The sequence below is a fragment of the Mercenaria mercenaria genome, chromosome 2 (assembly GCF_021730395.1).
Source record: "Mercenaria mercenaria strain notata chromosome 2, MADL_Memer_1, whole genome shotgun sequence".
In the NCBI taxonomy this organism is placed as follows: domain Eukaryota; kingdom Metazoa; phylum Mollusca; class Bivalvia; order Venerida; family Veneridae; genus Mercenaria; species Mercenaria mercenaria.
The window spans coordinates 27,314,151-27,339,631 of NC_069362.1; the positions used below are offsets into that span (position 1 = coordinate 27,314,151).

Here is a 25,481-nt window from a genome sequence, read left to right on the forward strand (position 1 = left end):
TTTCACTGTACCAAGGTCATCCGAGTTTCGAATAACAACTGCAGACTGTAAAGGCAAAATAATTTCAATGGTGGCTAATTGTAAAGACTGAAATGGAAAAGGTAATCTCTGAAAATCTACATTTCTGCCATTTTCATGTGATGACCAAAACATATAAGGTATGTGCCTACCTTCATAGGTATCCGTGCACCTGCAGTTATAGTCATTCACTAAATCCTCACATGTTCCTCCATTGACACAAGGGCTGTTTGCACAATCATTAATGTTCGTCTGACAGTTCCTGCCTGTGTAACCGTTCAAACAGGTACATGTGTACCCGCCAAAAATACTTGTACATCGTACACTATTTACACAAGGATCAGGATTACAGTAGTCCAACTTCTGACTGCAGACATTGTTCTGAAATACTGGAATAAAATGGAAAAAAATTAGTCTTAACTTTCTATCTAAACACAATCTCTTATAATGAAATAATACTTCTGTTAACCAATACTAATAATTTGAGCCATACCATGAGGAAAAAAACAATGACCTTTGATTTTATTTATCACTTTCTAGTCTGTTTCATGACCTAAGCAGAGCAGGACTGAACCCACAACCTCCTGACAATCAAATAAATAAAGCATCAGCTCTTAGTTAATCACTGCCATTAGTTTTCAAAAAAATTGCAGAGTAAGAGCCGTGAAACAATTTGGGTAAAACACACCATACAGTGTATAATATCTGACCGCATTTAGGTTCCTTTTCATACATCTTTTTAAATTTTTCCTGATAATATATAGACTTCATACATCATTTCAAGGTTATATTCGTGAGTCTTTTTTAGAACTATTTTCTCTTTTCTGAATTCATGATCAAACAGATCTATTCCCTACTGTCAATTATAAAAAAAGTTACAATATAACTTATTTATAGTAACAACTAAGGGAAGTTAATCTTAAAAAAAAAAAAATACAAAATTTTTTTTTTAAGTCCACACAGAAATCCTTACCAGGTAGAGATTGGTCAAAATACACCTCAAAATTGGATGTAACATGCATGTTGTACTACAGAAAAGTGGTCTCGATTTTTCCCTACGTCTAGTAATGAAAAAGTTACAATATAAGCTATTTATAGTAACAACAAAGGGAAGAAATTCTAAAGAAGGGAACTGCGCAAGACACTTCATCTCATGATGGTGTATAATTGTGCCAAGTTACATCAAAATCCCTCTATGCATGAAGAAGATATGCTCCAGACAAAGTTTTCATTCTTCTATCCTTTGACCTCTAAGTGTGACCTTGACCTTAGACCTAGGGACCTGGTTCTTGCGCATGACACTCCGTCTCATGATGGTGAACAATTGTGCCAACTATCATCAAAATCCCTCCATGCATGTAGAAGATATGCTAACCCTAACCTAAACCTAACCCTATTTTTAGTAACATTGACCTTGACCTTGATCCCAGAAACCCCAAAATCAATCCCAAGCTACAACTTTATATAAGTTTTCTATACACCATGTTCCATCATGATAGCTCATTCCTAAGTTAAGTTATTGACCGGAAACCCTTTTTCTATTTTAAGTAACAGTGACCTTGACCTTGACCCCAGAAACCCCAAAATCAATCCCAGCCTTTGTCTTGATATAAGCTACATACATACCAAGTTTTATTCAAATATCTTTACCGAAACAAAAGTTATTGACCGGAAACCCTTTTTCTATTTAAAGTAACAGTGACCTTGACCTTGACCCCAGAAACCCCAAAATCAATCCCAGCCTTTGTCTTGATATAAGCTACATACATACCAAGTTTTATTCAAATATCTTTACCGAAACAAAAGTTATTGACCGGAAACACCAGTTTGATGCCGCCGCCGCCGCCGCTGCCGCCCGCCCGCCCGACCGACATCTACCCCAATCTAATAACTCAGGTTAATAAAACTTGGGACCCACAGGGCAGGGCCTCTTTTCACCCAGGGGGTACAATTTGAACAATTTTGGTTGAGGACCATAAGACAATGCTACAAACCAACTATCAAAGGTCTAAGTGTTGTGGTTTCAGACAAGAAGATTTTTAAACTTTTTTTCCTATATAAATCTATGTAAAACTTGGGACCCCCGGGGCAGGGCCATATTTGACCTTAGGGGTATAATTTGAACAATCTTGGTAGAGGACCACTAGATGATGCTACATACCAAATATCAAAGCCCTAGGCCATATGGTTTTGTACAAGAAGATTTTCAAAGTTTTCCCTATATAAGTTTATATAAACCATGTGACCCCCGGGGCGGGGCCATATTTGTCTGTAGGGGGATAATTTGAACAACTTTGGTAGAAGACCACTAGATGATGCTACACACTAGATATCAAAGCCCTAGGCCCTGTGGTTTTGGACAAGAAGATTTTTGAAGAGTTCTGCATGAAATTCAATTCTTCAAAAAAATTTTTAAAGGGGGCTACCCAAGGATCTTTTCTGTGAAGTTTGGATGAAATTGGCCTAGCAGTTTATGAGGAGATGTCGTTTAAATTAAAAGTTTACGGACGAAGGACGAAAAGCGATCACAAAAGCTCACCTCGTCACTCTGTGACAGGCGAGCTAAAAACATGATTAAAGGACACAGAAGAGAGAGTCCTGTCGGAACTGCTACTTCTACAATAGAACATGTATACTGAAGTTTCAGAATTGAAAATAATGTAACTGTACATATTTATTCTGCCTCTACATCATCTAGCCATGGTGGAAGTTTATACTCAGTAATCTGACTATCCTTCTATGCATATGAAAGTTAGAGACAAGACAAGAAAAATGAAAGAAAATCTTTGACCTCTAGCTGAGGTTTTGATCTTTGATTTGAGAAGCTTTATCTAATTATTTAGACTACTCAAAGTCTGTAGCAGTACAGTACTAACCTCTGTTCACTGAGCACTTGAACTGGACATCATAATCTTGTAACGTATTCGGATAGTCAAGTCCACTTGGCGTGCACACACCTAGTGGAAGGCCTTCATTATCAAGACAGGTTTCATCAACATTACAACATCTTGTGCTCAATGGAACCGTTCCAGCACAAATGTTCAAACCATACTGTAAGAAAGAAAGATCATTTCAGTGTTTTCTATTAATCTTAATCTGTATTTTGCTGTAAGCATACCTCATAACAGTTTTTATCACAGACTGCTTGTAAAACAAATGAGCTGCGCCATAAGAAAACCAACATAGTGCATTTGCGACCAGCATGGATGCAGACCAGTCTGGTCAGGATCCATTCTGTTCACTTTCAAAGCCTATTGTAATTAACAATGGATGCGCAGGCTGGTCTGGATCCATGCTAGCCGCAAATGCATTAAGTTGGTTTTCTCATGGTGCAGCTCAAATATACCTGAAATGGTTGCCTGTTGCAGGGAAATGGGAATCTAATACCAAATGCATGGCATGATTTTGATTTCTGACATTATTCAAATATCCCCAAAATAACAAGGTTCAACTAGTGACCACAAGCAATCGTCCTATGAAAGTTGACAACTAGAGACTGAAGCCTTCAATAATTATTACCTAGAAACCACATGGCTTACTTGCTAACCACTGTATCCTAAACACACAATGTTATGTTAACTTACGCAAAGCCTGTATATTTAAAGCTAATTTCTGTCAACTGCATCAGAGAGCAGATTCTTTGGCTCAGTGATTACTGGTAAAGCACTTTCATCCAAGCAACCAGAGTTCAAATCCCGACACAGGCAATTTGGATTTTTCGTCGTAAAATGCTATGCTCTTTGATTTGTTATGCTTTAACCATTAAGATGGGGGCTCTACTGGAAACAACCTTATTAACTAGAAAATGCTTTTGTAAAAAAGCGCATGTCTCCCCCAATGCAAAGTCCTATAGGCAAGAAGTCAATAGGGGTCAGGAGCAAAATCAAAGAGACACTGATGGTTGGCTGCAATAGGGATCATCTACTTGGCATGTCCAGTCATCCCGCTAAATTTCAACACTCTTGGCCTAGTGGTTCTCCAGTCACTGTTCAGGCTCCTGTGACCTTGACCTTTGATCAAGTGACCTCAAAATAAATAGGGGTCATATACTCTGCATGTCCAATCATCCTATTAAGTTTCAACATTGTAGGTCAAGTGGTTCTCAAGTTATTTCCAAAAAATGATTTTACATGAACAGGCCACTGTGACCTTGACCTTTAACAGACTGACCCCAAAATCAATAGGGGTCATCTACTCTGCATGTTCAATCATCCTATGAAGTTTCAACATTCTGGGTCAAGTGGTTCTCAAGTTATTGATCAGAACTGGTTATCAATGTTCAGGCCCCTGTGACCTTGACCTTTGACGGAGTGACCCCATAATCGTTAGGGGTCATCTACTCTTCATGACCAATCATCCTATTTCAACATTCTGGGTCGAGAGGTTCTCAAGTTATTGATTGGAAATGGTTTTCCATGTTCAGGCCCCTGTGGCCTTGACCTTTAACAGAGTGACCCTAAAATCGTTAGGGGTCATCTACTCTGCATGACCAATCATCCTATGAAGTTTCAACATTCTGGGTCAAGTGGTTCTCTAGTTATTGATCGGAAATGGTTTTCAATGTTCAGGCCCCTGTGACCTTGACCTTTGACGGAGTGACCCCATAATCGTTAGGGGTCATCTACTCTTCATGACCAATAATCCTATTAATTTTCAACATTCTGGGTCAAGTGGTTCTCAAGTTATTGATCGGAAATGGTTTTCAATGTTCAGGCCCCTGTGACCTTGACCTTTAATGGAGTGACCCCAAAATCGATAGGGGTCATCTATTTTGCATGTACAATCATCCTATGAAGTTTCAACATTCTGGGTCAAGTGGTTCTCTAGTTATTGATCGGAAATGGTTTTCAATGTTCAGGCCCCTGTGACCTTGACCTTTGATGGAGTGACCCCAAAATCAATAGGGGTCATCTACTCTTCATGACCAATCATCCTATGAAGTTTCAACATTCTGGGTCAAGTGGTTCTCTAGTTATTGATCGGAAATGGTTTTCAATGTTCAGGCCCCTGTGACCTTGACCTTTGACGGAGTGACCCCAAAATCAATAGGGGTCATCTACTCTTCATGACCAATCATCCTATGAAGTTTCAACATTCTGCGTCAAGTGGTTCTCTAGTTATTGATCGGAAATGGTTTTCAATGTTCAGGCCCCTGTGACCTTGACCTTTGACGGAGTGACCCCAAAACCAATAGGGGTCATCTACTCTTCATGATCAATCATCCTATGAAGTTTCAACATTCTGGGTCAAGTGGTTCTCTAGTTATTGATCGGAAATGGTTTTCAATGTTCAGGCCCCTGTGACCTTGACCTTTGACGGAGTGACCCCAAAAACAATAGGGGTTGTCTACTCCAGCAGCCCTACAACTCTATGAAGTTTGAAGGTTCTAGGTCAAATGGTTCTCCAGTTATTGCTCGGAAATGAAGTGTGACGTACGGACGGAAGGACAGACGGACAGACGGACGGACGGACAGGGCAAAAACAATATGTCTCCTGGGGGAGACATAATAATGTCGTGCTGAAAATGGCACTTTCTATGCCAAAATGGTTTATATGTCATCATAAATTACGACTTCCTTAAAGAGGGGAAGTGTTATGGTTGCTTACACATTGGACTAGTACCCATGTGACCCAGTTTTAAATCCTGCTACAGGTAGTTTGGATTTTTTGTCATAAAATGCTATGCTCTTGAATTTCTGTTATGGCAAAAACTCTTCACTCATTTTAACTCATCTGTGAACAGCCTATATCTCATGTTGAAAATGACACTTTCTATACCAAAATGTCTTACATAATCATCATAAATGATGACTTCTTTGATGAGGAGAAGTGTTACGATTGCTAACACAAAGCTCATAAAATGCTATGCTCTCCAATTTGGTACAGCTAAAGGTTGTAAGAGCATAAATACAGGTGTCCAATGACATTAGTGAATCAATATTCTCCATGGTCTTTTATTCACAGAGGGGCATAATGTATGAGATTGCATGTATTCACCTATATGGTAATAGGTTTGTCTGACTGTAAAAAAAAAATGTCAGCATCTTCTTATGTGCAAGTGTGATATAGGCGCAAGTGAACTTACGAACTTAAAAGTTAAAGGTGCCCAGATTGTTATAGTCTCTGATATAGGTGAAGGTTCGAGTTGGTCAAGTATACTTACACTATTTAAGGTAGCGAGAGTTTTTAGGTCTGATCGCTATATAGGTGTAGAAGTCTTCAGAACAGACGTGTATACTACAACTATTTACATAATATATAACATAGTCTTCGTCTGAGTTTCATATTTATGTATGTGTCTCTAAGTTATACTTGTAAACTAAAACTATCAACAGTGGCTATAAGTTCTGGTAAGATATAGGTGTATTATTATGACTACAGACATACTAGTATATTCACTAAATTTAGGGTGGCTAAGTGTGATATAGGTGTAGGCTTCTTAAGGTTATACCAATACAGATACAATATTCAGGCTAGCTTAAAGACCGTAGCTTCACTGTAATATGAGCCGCACCATGAGAAAACCAACATAGTGGCTTTGCGACCAGCATGGATCCAGACCAGCCTGAGCATCCGCGCAGTCTGGTCAGGATCCATGCTGTTCGCTTTCAAAGTCTATTGCAATTAGAGAAACTGTTAGCGAACAGCATGGATCCTGACCAGACTGCGCTGATGCGCATCCGCGCAGTCTGGTCAGGATCCATGCTGTTCGCTTTCAAAGTCTATTGCAATTAGAGAAACTGTTAGCGAACAGCATGGATCCTGACCAGACTGCTACAATGATACTATATTACAGATACAGGTTTCATCATGGTTTACGGGTAATTAGAGGTATTCAAACATTCATACAATTAACTGTGATCAATCTAACTGGTACCAGTATCATAAATCAGTTTAACAATAAAACATACTGTGTATTATGATGTGTAAGTTTTATGGACAACCAAGCCAGAAAAAGGATGATTTTCTATTTTACTATCTCCCAGATATAAAACCTCACAAACATATTCAAAATTTCAAATTAGCAAAATTTTGTCCCGGTAAAAATAATGTGCTTTTACAGTAGCAGAAAGAGGTCTTAGACTGTAATTCAGGTGTACATATACTTACGCTATTTAGTGTAGCTAGAAGTTCTCTGTCTGACTGAGAGAATACAGTAGGTGTGTTAAGGTGACTGTAATTCAGGTGTACATATATTTACGCTATTTAGTGTAGCTAGAAGTTCTCTGTCTGACTGAGAGAATACAGTAGGTGTGTTAAGGTGACTGTAATTCAGGTGTACATATACTTACGCTATTTAGTGTAGCTAGAAGTTCTCTGTCTGACTGAGAGAATACAGTAGGTGTGTTAAGGTGACTGTAATTCAGGTGTACATATACTTACGCTATTTAGTGTAGCTAGAAGTTCTCTGTCTGACTGAGAGAATACAGTTGGTGTGTTAAGGTTATACCTCGGTGTATAAAAGTCGTCTGTAATAAAAAACGGGAAAGTTAAATGTAACATGCTTGTAAAAAAACACTTGAAAGTCTACAGTGTCTGTTCATTTTCTAATTGCATGATAATAGCAATCGAGAGCTGTTGGAGAACAGCAATACATAACAACATCTTTGTCACAAAATTAAGTAAATTGACTGTGTTCTTTAACCTTTACAACACAAGTCAGTTAAAGTGTGAATAAATTTGAGAAGTTTCAATTCAACCCATTAGTAGGTACTGAGATACCAGCTTACATACAAAATCTTAACAAACAAGAGCACCACCTTGCCAGTGCTGATGCTCATCTCATTTTTTTTTTGTCTCTGTATAATAGAAATATAGTCATACCCATGATTTTCTAAGTCCAAAAGGGGCTATAATTCTTGCAAAAAGCAGGATGGAGTTACGTTTCTTTTGTACAGAATCAGCTTTTGATGGTGAACAAGTGTTGCAAGTTTAAAAGCAATAGTTTTGTTAGTTTAGGAGAAAAACTCACCTAAACACAAAACTCTACCACAAAGTCTGATTTTCTAAGTCCAAAAGGGGCCATAATTTTTGCAAAAAAGCAGGTTGGAGTTATGTTTCTTGTACAGATTCAGCTTTTGATGGTGAACAAGACTTAGTGTTGCAAGTTTAAAAGCAATAGCTTTGATAGTTTAGGAGAAAAATTCACCTAAACATAAAACTTAACAAGGAAATGCAGATGCAGATGCTGATGTGGACAGTGATCAAGTGATGACAATAACTCCTCAGTTATTTTAAAAAAAAACTCAGATTAGCTAAAAATTGCTCAGCCTAAAAAAGGCAATAATTTTGTAACAATGCCAAATTAAGTTATGGAACCTATGCAATGCATGTCAGATCATCACAGTGAACAAGCTTATAAAGTTATATATACATTACATATCATGTACTTAATACAATTTTAAAATGCATGTACATTTAATTTATATTATACACATTTTTTTTTACAAAAATTATGCTTCAAGATGATGTCTGTTTGTTGACTGTTCCGTAGGTTAACTGTAAACTGGCAATCAGGTGGGTTCCAAAACAACCAATGGGCATGTTCACACACATTATGGTTTGACAGATATTATTAGACAATGTCATCATGTGAGACCACTTAGAAAATTTACTATCTGGATAAATCAAACTCTGTCTATGTTGGCAGTGAACCTTTTTAAAATTCATTTTTGATGAATTTTCAGAAACACATGACTTTAGTGACACCTAGCCCATCTGCTTAGCACAGTAGGTAGAGCACTTGTCTATGGATCACGTGGTTGTGAGTTCGATCCACAAGCGGGGCGTATGTTTTCTGTGACTATTTGATAAACGACATTGTGTCTGGAATCATTAGTCCTCCACCTCTGATTCATGTGTGGAAGTTGGCAGTTACTTGCGAAGAACAGGTTTGTACTAGTACAGAATCAAGGAACACTGGTTAGGTTAACTGCCCGCCGTTACATGACTGAAATACTGTTGAAAAATGGTGCTAAACCCCAAACAAACAAGTTTAGTGACACCCAGTTGTACAAAACAAATGAAATGTAGAGTTTGATTTTTTTCATTTCTATTCCATGAGTTCAATAAATTCATTATGGAGACACACTTATAAACTTTCTCTATGTAAAATTTACAGCCATGTCTGAAAACAGTGACAATAATGAAGCAGCTAGTGCGAGTGTATAAGCTATTCTAAACACTGAATTTTAAGATATGATACCCAAACAGGGAGAAAAGAGAAATTGAGCCACACCATCAGAAAACCAACATAAAGCATTTGCAACCAGCATGGATCCAGACCAGTCTGTGCATTTGCTGTTCGCTAATGGTTTCTCTAATTGCAGTAGGCTTTGAAAGCGAACAGCATGGTTCCTGACAAGACCTCACGGATGCACAGGCTGGTCAGGATCCAAGCTTGTCGCAAATGCACTGGTTTTCTCATGGTGTGGCTCAATTTATAGGAAGTTCAGACCATTTTCAATCTGTAACATCTAGTATCTTAAGACAATGCATGCTCATTTAAGATCTGGATAGATTGGACTTACCATCGGGATAAATCACCATCTTTGTGTACATGTTGACACCGTTATAGGTAATAAGATTCAGCTGAACAAATGAACTCCACACGTAACATTTGTTGTCTGCCGTGCTAAATGCAAATTTGTCACAGCTTACTCCGAGACTTGTGCATCTGTCCCGGCAACCTGCGACTGTGTCAGGTGCAGCAGCCGTATAGGTTTCAAGGTTGCTGGGTGCCCTGTCCAGTCTGATCTCGTACTGGGAATAGCCATCATTATCTACATTCATGGAAAGTACAAATTTACATGCAAATTATAACACACCTACCAAGCTCAATCACATCTAAATATCTCCAATAACTCCTAAACAAATCTTACAATGTTAGACAGCTTTATAGCGAATAACAACATTGATTCTAGAAAATCTTGAAGACAAATGTATTTCTATGATATCATCTTAGAATTATTTACTATGTGCATACTAGTATGTTTCCTCACAAAGGCGTATTTATTTCTACAGCACAACAGGAAGGCACTTCTACAAAACAATGTAAGGGTAACCAGGCTTAAAAATACTGGTAAGAAGAAACTAACAATGTAAATAACAAAAGCTGTCACTAATGGTGACAAATGCCCCTGCAGCGCCTTGACCTTGTGACCTTGACCTTTGACCTGGTGACCCCAAAGTCAATAGGGGTCGTGTACTCAATAAGTACTATCAGCATGTGAAGTTTGAAGGTCCTGGATGCAGAGGTTCGCGAGTAAAGTGCCTTCATGCAAAAAGTTAACGTTGTGACGAACAAACTAACGAACGAACAGACGGACAGTTGCAAACTAATATGCCTCCCTTCGGGGGCATAAAAACATACCATAAGAATATCCTGGATTACATATACAAGTTGGCTGGTCTCTGCTGTGTACGTCAACACAGGAAGCTGATGTATCAGATTGTTGACAGTTGATTCTTGAGCATGTGCTGGAGCGTGATTCACAGTAAGTACCGCCGTAACCAGTCGGGCAATCACATCTGAATGCATTCAGCAGATTCTGGCATGTGCCACCATTTATGCATGGGTTAGATGCACATTCATCTGAATAATTAAAATTTGACAGTTATTGTGAAATTTGACCATTAGTGTGAAAATTAAGCCCTCAAAGTGTGCTTTTAATCATCCTCTATATTATTCGTGTTACTATCATCAATTTATGTATGAAACTTGAAACAGCAGCACTTTACTATTATTCTCGATCATGCAGCATAAATAATTGTTAAAAAGGTTGTTAAGTGAGACAAACCATTCTCAGTATCTGACGTACCTACATCCTCACTACACGTCTCCCCAGTGTATCCTGATCGACATACACAAAAGCGGCGCAAATCATTATCTAGACTAACGTCCTTGCATTCCAAGGTTCCTGTTAGTGAACATGGATTTGTCTGACAAATATCCCTCTGATCTGCACAGCTATAATGATAGCAAACAAATTCAATATTCAAAAGTGACGATATTTTCAATACATTCGGAACAGTTATAAAACAGCCCCCAAATGATGTTTGGCCATTGGCTGACTTCAAAATATTGACAAAAATCAACAAATCAATGCTGAAACTTTTAGAATATTATTTTGACACCATAATATCTGACTCAGCAGCTTGGTGGCCATCTTACATAAATTAACTTATCCTTATCAGACCAATATCAGTGAGAAGAAAATGGTTCTAAAATCTGAAACCTTAACAACTTATTTGTGAATTCTTCTATTAATAGATTGTAAGTCTAGAAGAGATTGAAAACATTGTAAAACCAACAGTTTACACAGTGATGAGGCTGTGCCAAGGCACACTGATGGTAAACACAGTTACTGTAATGCAGCTGTGCCAAAGCATACAAATTTTATATAAAGTGATGCAGCTGTGCCAAAGCACACTGAACATATAAAAATAGATGTAGTTGTGCTGAGGCACACAAATTTTATACAAAGCGGCTGACCTCTTGAGAGATTACAAGGGGCATAAAAACAAGCTGACCTCTAGAGTGTTGTAACCTGGGACATAAATATGAATTGACCTCTGGAGTGTTTACAAGGGGCTTAATAACAAGCTGACTTTTACACTGGACATGAAAACAAACTAACCTCTGGAGTGTTTACAAGAGCTGTAAAAACAAGCTGACCTCTAGAGTGTTTACAAGGTGCATAAAAACAAACTGACCTCTGGGGTGTTTACAAGGGGCATAATTACAAAACTGACCTATGGAGTGTTTACAAGAGGCATAAAAACAAACTGACCTCTGGGTGTTTTCTAGGGACATAGATACAAACTGACCTTTTGGAGTGTTTACACTCTGGAGTGTTTACAAGGGGCATAAATACAAACTGACCTCTTGAGTGATTACAATGGACATAAGTACAAACTGACCTCTAGAGTGTTTACAAGGGACATTAAAAAAAATGACCTCTGGCATGTTTACAAGGGACATAAAAACAATCTGTCCTCTGGAGAGTTTACAAGGGAGATAAATACAAACTGAAGCATTTACAAGGGACATTAATACAAACTGACCTCCGGAGTGTTTACAAAGAACATAAAAAGAAACTGACCTTTGGAGTGTTCCCAAAAGACATAAAAACAAACTGTCCTCTGGAGTGTTCAGAAAGGACATAAAATCAAACTGACCACTGGAGTGTTTGACAAGGGGCATAAAAACAAACTGACCTCTGGAGTGTTTACAAGGGACAGAAATACAAATGACCTCTTGAGTGTTTACAAGAGGCAATGTTATGGAGCTTCTTCTATCAAATCTGCCGTGTAAGAACTAAATGCATATTAAGACATTACATTATGTAGCACAGAACTAAATCACTGAATGAATTCATCGAAATGTCCTTTCTATAGAACAGTTTACAATAGTTTGAAGTTTATTTTTAAATTTTTCTATGTAGCATGTCATCCTGTATCATCAATGGCCATGTACAAAAAGTTTGATCTTAACGTTTCAATAGTGATACTAAATGCAACCATACTACTATGCTTTTCATGACAACATAACCCTACTACCACTTTTATAGTATTCTGTATTTTTCATATCCTGTTGCTCAGCAACATCAAGCAGAAGAAGCAGGCAGGTTACAAGTTGTGAATGAATCTGTTTTGCCTCATGTGTACGGGTTGATGATGGGAGCTAACTAATGGTGAAAGGCTGTGTTATGCCTGACAAAAGACGGTAGCTAATGATGAATGAATATATTATGCCTTATGTGTATTCGATGACAAAGAAAAGTATTGAATTAAATTTTGCTGTGACCCTATATGATTAAATATTAAGTCTGGAAAGCATATTATGTTAAATCGCCAAATCAAGAATCTGACCATCAAACTGTGACGATCTTCCTTGTTGATGGGAAAAATGAGAAACTAATATTAAAAGGAAAAAACAAAATGTGACATTTTATATCAAGGTGTTATCGTCCCGGCATACACAAGTCATTGTAGCAAGGGCATGAAAATTGCACATATACATCATTAAAGAATGAACCATATATCTATTTTAACTAAATTTGTCTCTACAAAGCGTGAAAAATATTGTTTATACATTGATCTAAAGGATTTAAATTTTTCATCCCCAATTTAACCTGTGTATCCCTTTTCAACTGGTTTGTCTGGTATTCCCAAACAGGAAAGTATAATGTCTGGTATTCCCAAACAGGAAAGTATGATGTCTGGTATTCCCAAACAGGAAAGTATGATGTCTGGTATTTCCAAACAGGAAAGTATGCTGGTATTCCCAAATAGTAAAGTATGATGTCTGGTATTTCCAAACAGGAAAGTATGCTGGTATTCCCAAACAGGAAAGTATGATGTCTGGTATTCCCAAACAGGAAAGTATGATGTCTGGTATTCCCAAACAAGAAAGTATGCTGGTATTCCCAAACTGGAAAGTATGATGTCTGGTATTCCCAGACAGGAAAATATAATGTCTGATAGTCACAGGCAACAAAGTGGGGAAGTTAAACTTAATGTCTTATAGTCACAGTCAGGAAATTATCATGTCTTGGTGCCCTACTGTTTTTTTTATGTGTTGCTTGTTCGTTTTTCTATGTTATTTAGTTGATCGTAGTTGTGTGTTTATCTTTGGTACATTTGTGTCTGCGCTATTGTGTTTACGTTGAAGTGCGACTGTTTTTAAAGAACATGGCATTCCCCTGTATATTCGTCCTTGTTCAACTTTCCCCTTCGGATTCCTTCCCTCCCCCCATTCCCGACGCCATTTCGCCCCTTGCCATTTCCTTCCCCTTCATCAATATTTAGCATAATTTAATATGTACTTGTTGGATGTTTAAATAACCCGTCTGATATATTTTTCCATTACAGCTTCTTTTTGTTGTGGGCCTACTATGTAAATGCGTGGCTCTGGGGCTGTGTTTTTTGGTGCTATGTGCTCACGAGAAATCTACCCTTACCTATTATCTTTTGGAGAACCATGTCCCAGACATGAGAGTGTAATGTTAAGCCTAATGTGTATGAAAGTTTAGTGTCCCAGACATGAGAGTGTAATGTTAAGCCTAATGTGTATGAAAGTTTAGTGTCCCAGACATGAGAGTGTAATGTTAAGCCTAATGTGTATGAAAGTTTAGTGTCCCAAAAAGGAAAGTGTAATGTTAAACCTGTTATATATTATAGTTTTTGGCACGAATATGATATGTTTAATATGATATGTCTGGTATTTCCATGACCCAAACAGGAAAATGTTATGTTTATTTGTTATGTCTGCTTGTCTGATGTATAAGAAATTAAAGTGAAATGTTAAACCAGTTATTTGATTGTCTTGTAGTGTCAGACAGAATGTTTAATGTAAACTTGTTATGTCTTTTAGTTCTAAACAGTAAAAAGTTATGTCTTGTAGTGTCAGACAGGAACATGAAAAGTTAGACCTGTTATGTCTTGTAGTCCAGTAAAGATTAATAATAAACCTGTTATGTCTTTTGGTGCCAAACAGAAAATTGTAATGTTAAACTTGTTATCTCTTGTAGTCCCAGAAAGTAAAAGGTTTAATCTTGTAGTGCCAGACAGGAACATTTAATGTTAAGCCTGTTATGTATTGCAGTGTCAGAGAGAAATGTGTAATTTTAAACTTGTTATATCTTGTAGTGCCAGACTGGAACCTATAATGTTAAAATTGTCATGTTTCATACAGCAGAACCTTGCTAGAAGCAAGATGCAGAAAGCATGCATTATGATCTCTTATACAGAATCTCACAACTGTGTAAATATATGTCTTGAATAAAGCTAGCATTGCAAAATAAACTGATTCATCAGAGATTCTTGAACCATTTAGTCAAATGCCTCAAAACTAGATGCCAACGGACAACATCTCGAGCCCTTCTTTTGACCCATAACTGTGACCTTGACCTTTGAGAGAGACTCTTTCTCAGTGAGTTAAACATTCATGCCAAATATAAACAAGATTCCTCAATGTATGTCAAAATTATGGGTCAGACAAGATCTGACATCACCTTTGACCTCCAACTGTGACCTTGACCTTTGAGAATGGAACCTTGGGTTTGTGCATGATACTCTTGTCTCACTGAGGTTAACATTCATGCTAAATATAAACAAGATTCCTCAATGCATGTCAAAGTTATGGGCCAGACAAGACCTGACATGACCTTTGACTTCCAACTGTGACCTTGACCTTTGATTTAGGAACCTCAGGTTTTCGCATGACACTCCGTTTCACTGAGGTTAACATTCATACCAAAATATAAACAAGATTGCTCTATGCATGCCAAAGTTATGGACAGGACAAACAAATCGGATGGGCGCATGCACACACGTCGGGATGCACACTCACACATACACCAAACAGCCATTTGGGCAACTATGTCTTTGCTTCTGCAAGCGGGCTCGACAAAAACTAGAATAAAGTTACAAGAAAATAAAATACCCAAACCTCTAATGAATCAGAAATCAATAATTTTAAACAAGCTATAAACATGCACCTCAGTTCATTCCATACTGGTTATATGCCTCTAAAATACAATATGAATGTTGCACAAAACTATACCTACTTACTGATTTCAGTGCGAAAGACAAAGAAAATATTAATGAATTATATTTGCATTGATTAATAATGAACATTTGCAGCAACTTTTTCACATTTTAACAAGTTTTAAGTCCATTGAAATCAACATTAAAAGAAATAAGCCATGCCATGAGGAAACCAACATAGCACATTTGAGCCAGCATAGATCCAGACCAGCCTTCGCATTCGGACAGTCTAGTCAGGATCCATGCTGTTCACTAATGGTTTTTCTAACTGCGATAGGCTTTCAGCACAGGCTGGTCTGGATCCATGCTGGTCGCAAATGCACTATGTTGGTTTCCTCGTGGTGCGGCTCAAATACAAATGAAAACATCTTTAAAAATCCACTCATTTAAACGAAGTGGCTAAGATATAATATAGTACATGACATCATTAATCAGTCAGTTTTCTAAGTGTTGTAAAAAGACATGGAAAATACATTTCTCACAGGCTTTCATAAGAACTGAGCTGCAGAGTTCTTCTGAAATTCTGTTAGAAATCTATTTTCCATTTCTTTTTTTGATGAATATGTTTAATAGATTTAGGTGTCATGGTAACTGAGCATATGTGCTCTTACCAACATTATAATTTCTTAACTTGTGCAATGTTTTTTTTACCCTCAAATTTGTCAATTTGGAAATTATCAGCATCCGCACAGTCTGGCCAGGATCCATGCTGTTCGCTTTCAAAACCTATTGCAATTTGAGAAACTGTTAGTGAAACAGTATGGATGTGCAGGCTGTTCTGGATCCATTCTGGTCGCAAATGCACTATGTTGGTATTCTCATGGTGCGGCTCAATTATTAAGGATTAGAGTGTGTGCTCCCACTGTCATAAAATCTCAGTAAGCTTGATAAGATATGAATTTCTGAATTTTTCATGTGGTATAATGTCAATGCTGATTCAAAATTTATTTCACTTTCACATTTCACAACCATTTATCATTTAAGGTGTAGTGGCATTGACACAGTAATGTTGGCCCCCTCATTCTCTAATTTGTGAGTTAGAAAGGACCTCCTCACCCCATATACTGCCAAACACACTCTACTCCTTTGCCTATGTTATTCTACAGAGGACAAACAAGTTATCAACCTTTCACCTGCTAAATTTCTAAAATGGACTGGTCCATCATTCAATTTGGTCAATACCATTTTGTATTCAAAGGGGTGTTCAATTAACATTTACTGACTGAGTAGCGATTAGTGCAGACCATCTTTGTCTGCAATGGTTGCAAAGGCAGAATCACTTGCTGCCAGCAGGTCAAAGGTTGATAAAGAAATCAATTAAGCACTACAAATGGCCTATATATACTAATGTCAGTAAATACCTGCACTAAATGAATACAAAGAAAACAACATTTTAAAATGTCCTTCATAAAAATACCTACTTTGACTCAGTGAAACCCTCTTTACATAAGCATCTTGTGCCATTGAGTATATTAACACAATGGCCTTCATTTAAACACGTATCACTGTTGCATTTCTTGATTATATTCTCACACCTGTCTCCTGTAGCCACACCTTAAATGCAAACTTCAAAAATCAAAAACAGGCACCACATCTTATAAATAAACATCCAAAACAAACACCATAAAGATTTTCTAGGGGAATTCAGAAAATGTTGATACAAATGTGCTTCTTCTGTAAAAACTATTTAAGTCCATTAAAACTAGAATGTGTCTGTAGGACACAGGGTGTGCCCCCCACTGGTACATTTGTCACAAATAAGGGGCAATAATTCAAATGTTTGCAGTCTTAATGGGGTATAGCCTCAACAAACATTTTATGAAAAGGATCCATTATTCTAGGCCCTATACTTTTTGAGCTATGAGCATCACAAACAAAAAATCCACTATTTTGGCTATATCAAGGGCCATAACTCTGTAATAAGAGCTAAGATTCTCAATAAGAATGCCAAGTGTGCAAGGTCACATCACGATAAAGACTCCAGCAAGGTTTCCTGAATTACATCTAATACTTTTTGAGCTAGGCACATAATTAGGCGAAAAAGTGCACTTTTTTACTATTTCAGGGGGCCATAACTTTAAAAATAGGGGGTGGAGCCAGCAAAAAAATTAGAGGTGTGCAAGTTTATATCATGATAAAGACTTATGCAAGTTTTCAACCATTTATATTAAATACTTTTTGAGCTAGGTGCGTCACAAGGTGAAAATGTACATTTTTGACTATTTCAGGGGCCATAACTCTGAAAATAAGGGGCGGACCCAAATGAAAAATAGGAGGTGCGCAAGTTTGTATCATGATTAAGACTCATGCAAGGTTTCATGAATCTATATCAAATACTTTTTGAGCTAGGCGTGTCACAAGGTGAAAATGTGCATTTTTGACTATTTCAGGGGCCAAAACTCTGAAAATAGGGGGCGAAACCGATGAAAAATAGGAGGTGCGCAAGTTCGTATCATGATTAAGACTCATGCAAGGTTTCATGAATCTATATCAAACACTTTTTGAGCTAGGCATGTCACAAGGTGAAAATGTGCATTTTTGACTATTTAAGGGGCCATAACTCTATAAATAAGGGGCAGACCCAAATGGAAAATAGAAGGTGCTCAAGTTCATATCATGATTAAGACTCATGCAAGGTTTCATGAATCTATATCAAATACTTTTTGAGCTAGGCGTGTCACAAGGTGAAAATGTGCATTTTTGACTATTTCTGGGGGCCATAACTCTGAAAATAGGGGGCTGAGCCAGATGAAAAATAGAAGGTGCACAAGTTCATATCATGATTAAGACTCATGCAAGGTTTCATGAATCTATATCAAACACTTTTTGAGCTAGGCATGTCACAAGGTGAAAATGTACATTTTTGACTATTTCAGGGACCATAACTCTGAAAATAGGGGACGGACCCAAATGAAAAATAGGAGGTGTGCAAGTTCATATCATGATTAAGACTCATGCAAGGTTTCATGAATCTATATCAAATATTTTTTTAAAGCGTGGATCATCGTATGTAATAAGGCCAAAAAATGTTTGTTTCGGGTAACCCGATCCTACCTAGCAAAACCCGCCGATCCTAGCGTTTTATTTCACGATTCTGTCAGAATAATCATGAACAGATTTAACTAATTCAGTGTTTTAGCTTCAAAATGATTATAATTAAGACCGTCGCAATTTTATCTAACAAGAGCTGTCCGTAAGACAGCCAAGCTCGACTATTCGAAATATTGTCACAGAAGCAGGAAATTATTACCCAAAATGTTAAATATCAAAAGAGTTTTAAGTTCGAAAGGGGACATAATTTGACCAAAATGCATATCAGAGTTATGGGACTTGATGCTATCAACTAGTTTTATAACCCCGAAGAAACATGTTAAGTTTCAATTCCATAATCTGCATTAGTTTTGGAGATAGTAACTTGCGTGTAAAACTTTAACCAGAATTTTCTAAGTCCAAAAGGGGGCATAATTTGCTCAAAATACAAGTTAGAGTTATGGAACTTGACCCAGTGATCTTGGTAATTGGCCTAGAAAAAGAATAAATAAGTTTCAAAGCTATATGCCTTTTGGTAATAGCTGTATGTACTTGCACGCAAAACTTTAACCAGGATTTTCTAAGTCCAAAAGGGGGGATAATTTGCCCAAAATACATGTCAGAGTTATGGGACTTGATTCTATCAACTAGTTTTATAACCCCGAAAACAAATGTGAAGTTTCAATTCAATATCTGCATTAGTTTTGGAGATAGTAACTTGCATGTAAAACTTTAACCAGGATTTTCTAAGTCCAAAAGGGGGCATAATTTGCCCAAAATACTTGTCAGAGTTATGGGACTTGACCCAGTTAGGTAGGTAATTGATCTAGAAAAAGAAAAAATAAGTTTCAAATATATATGCCTTTTAGTAATAGCTGTATGTACTTGCACGCAAAACTTTAACCAGAATTTCTAAGTCCAAAAGGGGGCATAATTTGCCCAAAATACATGTCAGAGTTATGGGACTTGACCCAGTGAGGTAGGTAATTGATCTAGAAAAAGAAAAAATAAGTTTCAAATATATATGCCTTTTAGTAATAGCTGTATGTACTTGCACGCAAAACTTTAACCAGAATTTCTAAGTCCAAAAGGGGGCATAATTTGCCCAAAATACATGTCAGAGTTATGGGACTTGACCCAGTGAGGTAGGTAATTGATCTAGAAAAAGAAAAAATAAGTTTCAAATCTATATGCCTTTTAGTAATAGCTGTATGTACTTGCACGCAAAACTTTAACCAGAATTTTCTAAGTCCAAAAGGGGGCATAATTTGGCCAAAATGAAGGTCAGAGTTATGGGACTTGGTGCTATCAACTAGTTTTATAACCCCAAAGACACATGTGAAGTTTCAATTCAATATCTGCATTAGTTTTGGAGATAGTAACTTGCATGTAAAACTTTAACCAGAATTTTCTAAGTCCAAAAAGGAGCATAATTTGCTCAAAATACATGTTAGAGTTATGGAACTTGACCCAGTGAGGTTGGTAATTGACCTAGAAAAAGAATAAATAAGTTTCAAAGCTATAGGCCTTTAAATGATAGCTGTATGTACTTGCATGCAAAAACTTAACCAAGGTGTGACGCCGACGCCAGGGTGAGTAGAATAGCTAGACTATTCTTCGAATAGTCGAGCTAAAAATAGCAGGTCATCCCATTTAAACACGTGACGCACTGTTGTATTACCGCCGCCATTTTTAAAATTTTCAATCGGCATGTAAAAATCGTCGTGTAAAAAGCAAGTAAGGCAGACTTAAACCTCCTTCAACATGAACTTATGCATCAATCATATGTTATTTCTTGACTTTATTATAAAGTACTTCAAAATTTAATTCGAATACGGCCGATGGCGGATGAAAACCGATTCTGCGGATGGTCTGAAACGTCGTACAAAATATTGTGAAAAGATCGACAATATCTACAAGTTTGGTATTGTTTTCAAAAAAAAAATTCAACAACTTTTTACATAAAACAGGCGCCAATAAAAATGAACAAAAGATAAAAAGATATCACATTTACGCCTAATACAAACTGTTAATCCATAGCGATGACCCCAGGTAATTATGCATTGCAATTTTCTTGTTAATTGGACATCTTTTGACATGCATCTGACACACTGACGCCTGTTGCAAACTGTTAATCCGTAACGATGGCCCCTGCCAATTATGCATCGCTATTTTCTTGTTAATTGGACATCTTTTGATACGCGATAAACAAACATGACATGGTTTTATTCTGTAGAATTAGCATGCTCATGTTGCCCAAAATCAATGATACTTACTTTGAAAAAAAATACAATAATTTACGAATATTCGAATTTGATTTTCATATTCGAATATTCGACCAATTTTCGAATATTCGTTGCCATCCCTAATTAAAAGATACAGTCTCTACTGCAGACACATTTTTTTTCTTTTATTTGACCTAGTTTTTGACCCCAGATGACCCAATACAGCTTCTATCGCATACACAAGGTTTTTCTTTGATTTGACCAAGTGACCTACTTTTAGACCCAGATGACCCATTTTCAAACTTGGCCTAGATTTTATCAAGACAATCATTCTTTCACAAACTAAATATTGACAGACCACAGACGCCGGACATCAAGCGATCACAAAAACTCACATGAGCATTGCTCAGGGGAGCTAAAAACATACAAAGTTTAAGATATTAAAAAAAATGGTCCAATGAATTCATATGAAATCGTACCAATACAATTTTGCAGCTTTCTGGCTAGATAGGATATCCAGCATTTTTTGCAAAATATATATATTAATTCTTAACGACTGAAAAAGATTTGTTCAGAAAAATGAATATATGAAATTATCGATGCAAGTTGAAAGTAGACAGTTTTCATCAGTCACAGTACTATAAAGTTTTATTAGCTAGACTTCATTCACTTCATTCGCTCCTCTGCATGCACTGGTTCTGGCATTGGCAGGCATCCCTTTGAACTAAATAACAGTAACAACAATGTATGAACATATTCAATAACAATTACAATCGCAGTATTACACCTACCTCGACAATTACACTGGTATGTAGAAGCTGTGCTGGTGCAAATACCATCATTGTAACAAGGATCAGACGCACAGTGGTTCACAGTTAAGGTACATTGTGGTCCATAGTATTGTCCTGTAATCAAAAAGTAGTTTAAGAATGTTCAATAATCAAAAATTGTACTGAACTGTCTTGTATTCAAATACCAATTAAGGCCTATTAGCACAGAACTGTCCTTTGATCAAATGACAGTACAGAACTGTCCTTTGATCAAAAGACAGTACAGAACTGTCCTTTGATCAAATGACAGTACAGAACTGTCCTTCGATCAAATAACAATACAGAACTGTCCTGTGATCAAATAATAGTAAAGCACTGTCCTGTGATCAAATAATAGTAAAGCACTGTCCTGTGATCAAATAATAGTAAAGCACTGTCCTGTGATCAAATAGTACTAAAGAACTGTCCTTAAGGTTTTGTTTGTTTGTTTTGGGTTTAATGCAATTTTCAACAGTATTTCAGTCTTGTAACAGCGGGCAGTTAACCGTAAACCAGTGTTCCTAGATACTGTAACAGTGCAAACCTGTTCTCTGCAAGTAACTGCCAATTTTCCTACATGAATCAGAGGCAGAGGACTAATGATTTCAGACACAATGTCATTTATCAAATAGTCATGGAGAACATACGCCCCGCCTAAATCAAACTCACAACCCCGAGATCCGTAGACCAACGCTCTACCTACTGAGCTAATCGGGCATGAAGTTCTGCACTTTTGGATGAAATTTTTTTCTACAATGTAGAAATCACAATTTTGATAACAGTTTCACTAACAGAATTTTTCTACAAAGTTGATTTTAATGACAATTCTCACAATTGTAAATAAACATTATGATCTACAATATGGTGAAATAAAATATATAGGTCCCTGTACTTGTTTTTTTGAGATAATCTGCCCATGATTAAAGAACCCAACACATAACATGCAGATTTCAAGACATTTTTTTGGTGTTATTTACCGTGTTAAATGTTCTAATAAAATATTCTGCTTTAAGAAAGATAGCAACATTGTCATTTTAATAAATTATCTTATGGATTGCCTTTATTCATATGACAATTTTAATTTCCGTATAACTTTATTCTACTTTATCCGGATAAATGGCGTTACACTATTACTTCCAGTTTATAAAATGTGCCGAGCTTCCTTAATAAAATATCATTACAGAACTGTCCTCTGATCAAACAGTAGTGTAATCTATCCTATAATCAAATAGTAGTATAAAACTGTTGTATAATCAAATGATAATTCAGATCAAATAGCAGTACACAATCTTCCTCTAATCAAACAGCAGTATCTTGTACTCAAACAATAGTACAGAACTGTCCTGTACTCGGACAGTAGTACAAAACTGTCTTGTAATCAAACAGTTGTACAGAACTGTCCTGTAATCAAACGGTAGTACAGAACAGTGCTGTAATTAAACATTAATATAAAACATATTTTTTCATTCACACTAAAAGTTGATGAAACTGTTAAATGAACTTTTAGTTGCTATTTCAAAATTATTATCATTTTCAGACGAGTAATAGATAAATGCTAGTCCTTGTGGTAATGTCATGCAAAGCCGTTCAACCCACATTAGTTTCCTTCATTACATTGCATTTTTAAAGCCAAGTTTTCTTGATTAAGAGTTTACATGAAATATTAGCATAACCAAAATACTACAAACAGGAATCATTTAAATATTTGGCAGGCATTATTTTGCTCTTCCTTGCCAAAAAAGGCGGTAATGAACAGGAATATGTGATATCATTTTGTGTTTTAAATAAAAACTCAAAGACACAATTGTAAAGATACTTAAGGTTTAAGGGACCATGCCCTGAATAAAACAGTATTATGATTAATGGTAAGCAATGTTTAAGACTGGCAACGAGATAATCAGCGAGGACTCAAAGTTATCAGAAGAAAATGTCTTTCAGTCATGTTTTAAAACTGAGGAATTCCTTGATATGGATCATTTCATCACAGTTCATGTCTCACTTAACTGACAGTTTGTATAATTTTGTTTGAAGGAAAATGTAGAAAATGCTGGACACAGCTGATTCTGCCTTTGCAGCCAGTGTAGATCATGATCAGCCTGCACATCCAAGTCTGATCAAGATTTGCACTGTTCACCATTGTCAGTATATTTTTGGTAAGCATCCCTTTTAACAGTTATTGGTACTGTTCAAATTTAAAGATGGACAAGTTCATTATATAAATTGAGCAGGGTAAGGGTTAAATTCGTTAAAATTACAGGTAACTGTAAAACATACCTTGTGGGCACTGACAAACAGACAAATTATCCTGTATCACACAGTTTCCGCCATTCTCACAGTAATTGTCACATTGGTTACCTGAACAAAGAGGAGATATTAAAGATGATAGCAGCTTAAAGTTACACTGAAATGACAATTTTTAAATGGGTAGCTAAGTTTATACATAACCATATCAAACTTATCTATTTAAATATCGTATAGCAGGTTAGTTCTGCAGGTTTTTATTTCTGCTTAATTTGCAGGGTCGAGGCTGTCACGCAGAAATTAATTCCACGCATTTAAACTATTTGCAGAATTTTTTGACGCAGAAAAAAACTTTGGTATATTTCACTAAATATAAAGACACGTTACCTTTATCTCACGAGTTTTTTCGTCTGTCTGCTGTCAAGTTATTCACACTGTATCGATTGTGATTGATTGCTTTTTTTATTTGTAACAATCTATTGTCTATGAATGAATGGTTACCAATTCGGGCATGTAATCTTTACAAGCGCATATCACAAAACACTCTAGGTTTATGAAAAGTGAAACAAACTAATTAATGTGTGTTGTAACTGTTGTAACTGAATGGACTGTGAACGGACTATGTACAAGATTTTGCATTTGTATATATTTGTAAATAAATCATAAATTTTTCTAACAGCAGTGTTACATTTTATGAAAATGTCTTTCAAAATAAATTACCAGTAGTAGACCTACAGTATTTATTTTTAACTCTGATTTATGATCATGCATGGTAATGAAAAGAAATCAGATTTAAACATAAATCAGCTGCGCCAACTTTACTGTCCTAGATTCCAACTTAGATAATGCCACCAAGACATAACTGATGAGAATGATATGCATTCGAGTCTTTAATTATGACGTAGTAAATGCTGTAGCTATTTCCCATGCACAGAATTTACTTTCAGTTTATGCAAACCGCAAAAATTAATTCCTGCATTTTTCAAATAAAAAACGCAGAAATAAACTAGGCCCATTTTTAGGACAAAACCGCAGATTTTTTTGCCCGCAGAATTAACCTGCTATATGGTAGCAATTTTTAAATTCAGATATACATAATAATAACATTGAAAAAGTAAAACTTGACACAGTCATTAATATTCATGTTGCTGCATAATATCATGTCATAAGAAACCCTTATTTTAATCTTTAGCCTGCTGGCGCCAAGTGACTTTGCCTTTGTGACTAGTGCACATCCATGCAAGCTGATTATGGTCTGCACTGTTCGATGTTAAGTATGTAAATTTTCAGTGAACACCCCTTCAAAAGAATAAATGGTACTGTCCAAACTGAATGATAGATTAGTCCATTTTAGAAATTCAGCAGGGTAAAGTTAGCACATGTTGTACTTACTAAAAGATATACAATCATTAGGAGATGTACGAGCACCACTTTCAGTGTAGCTGGAACTCCCATCACACTGTATACATCCTGTTGACCCTTTCAGGCTTTGGTAGTGATTACGGGGACATTGCCTGCATGCATTATTTTGGTTATAACCACTGAATGAGAAATAACCCTCGTCACATTTTGCTACAAGATAACAAAAATAAAATATAACTGCCAC

General features: G+C 36.5%; 1 protein-coding gene across 1 annotated transcript in view; it reads right to left on the bottom strand.

The window, feature by feature from the left end:
* Nucleotides 1–25,481, bottom strand: part of LOC123562053 (uncharacterized) — a 129,316-nt gene that overhangs the window by 2,554 nt on the left and 101,281 nt on the right. Inside the window, exons 37-46 of the mRNA XM_053524923.1 lie at nt 25,268–25,447; nt 23,909–23,989; nt 21,617–21,730; nt 16,992–17,124; nt 10,839–10,987; nt 10,391–10,612; nt 9,549–9,800; nt 7,402–7,487; nt 2,895–3,069; nt 171–407 (exon numbers count right to left, since the gene is read on the bottom strand). Of these exons, the coding sequence (XP_053380898.1) occupies nt 171–407; nt 2,895–3,069; nt 7,402–7,487; nt 9,549–9,800; nt 10,391–10,612; nt 10,839–10,987; nt 16,992–17,124; nt 21,617–21,730; nt 23,909–23,989; nt 25,268–25,447 (1,629 nt within the window). The remainder of the gene's footprint in view (nt 1–170; nt 408–2,894; nt 3,070–7,401; nt 7,488–9,548; nt 9,801–10,390; nt 10,613–10,838; nt 10,988–16,991; nt 17,125–21,616; nt 21,731–23,908; nt 23,990–25,267; nt 25,448–25,481) is intronic.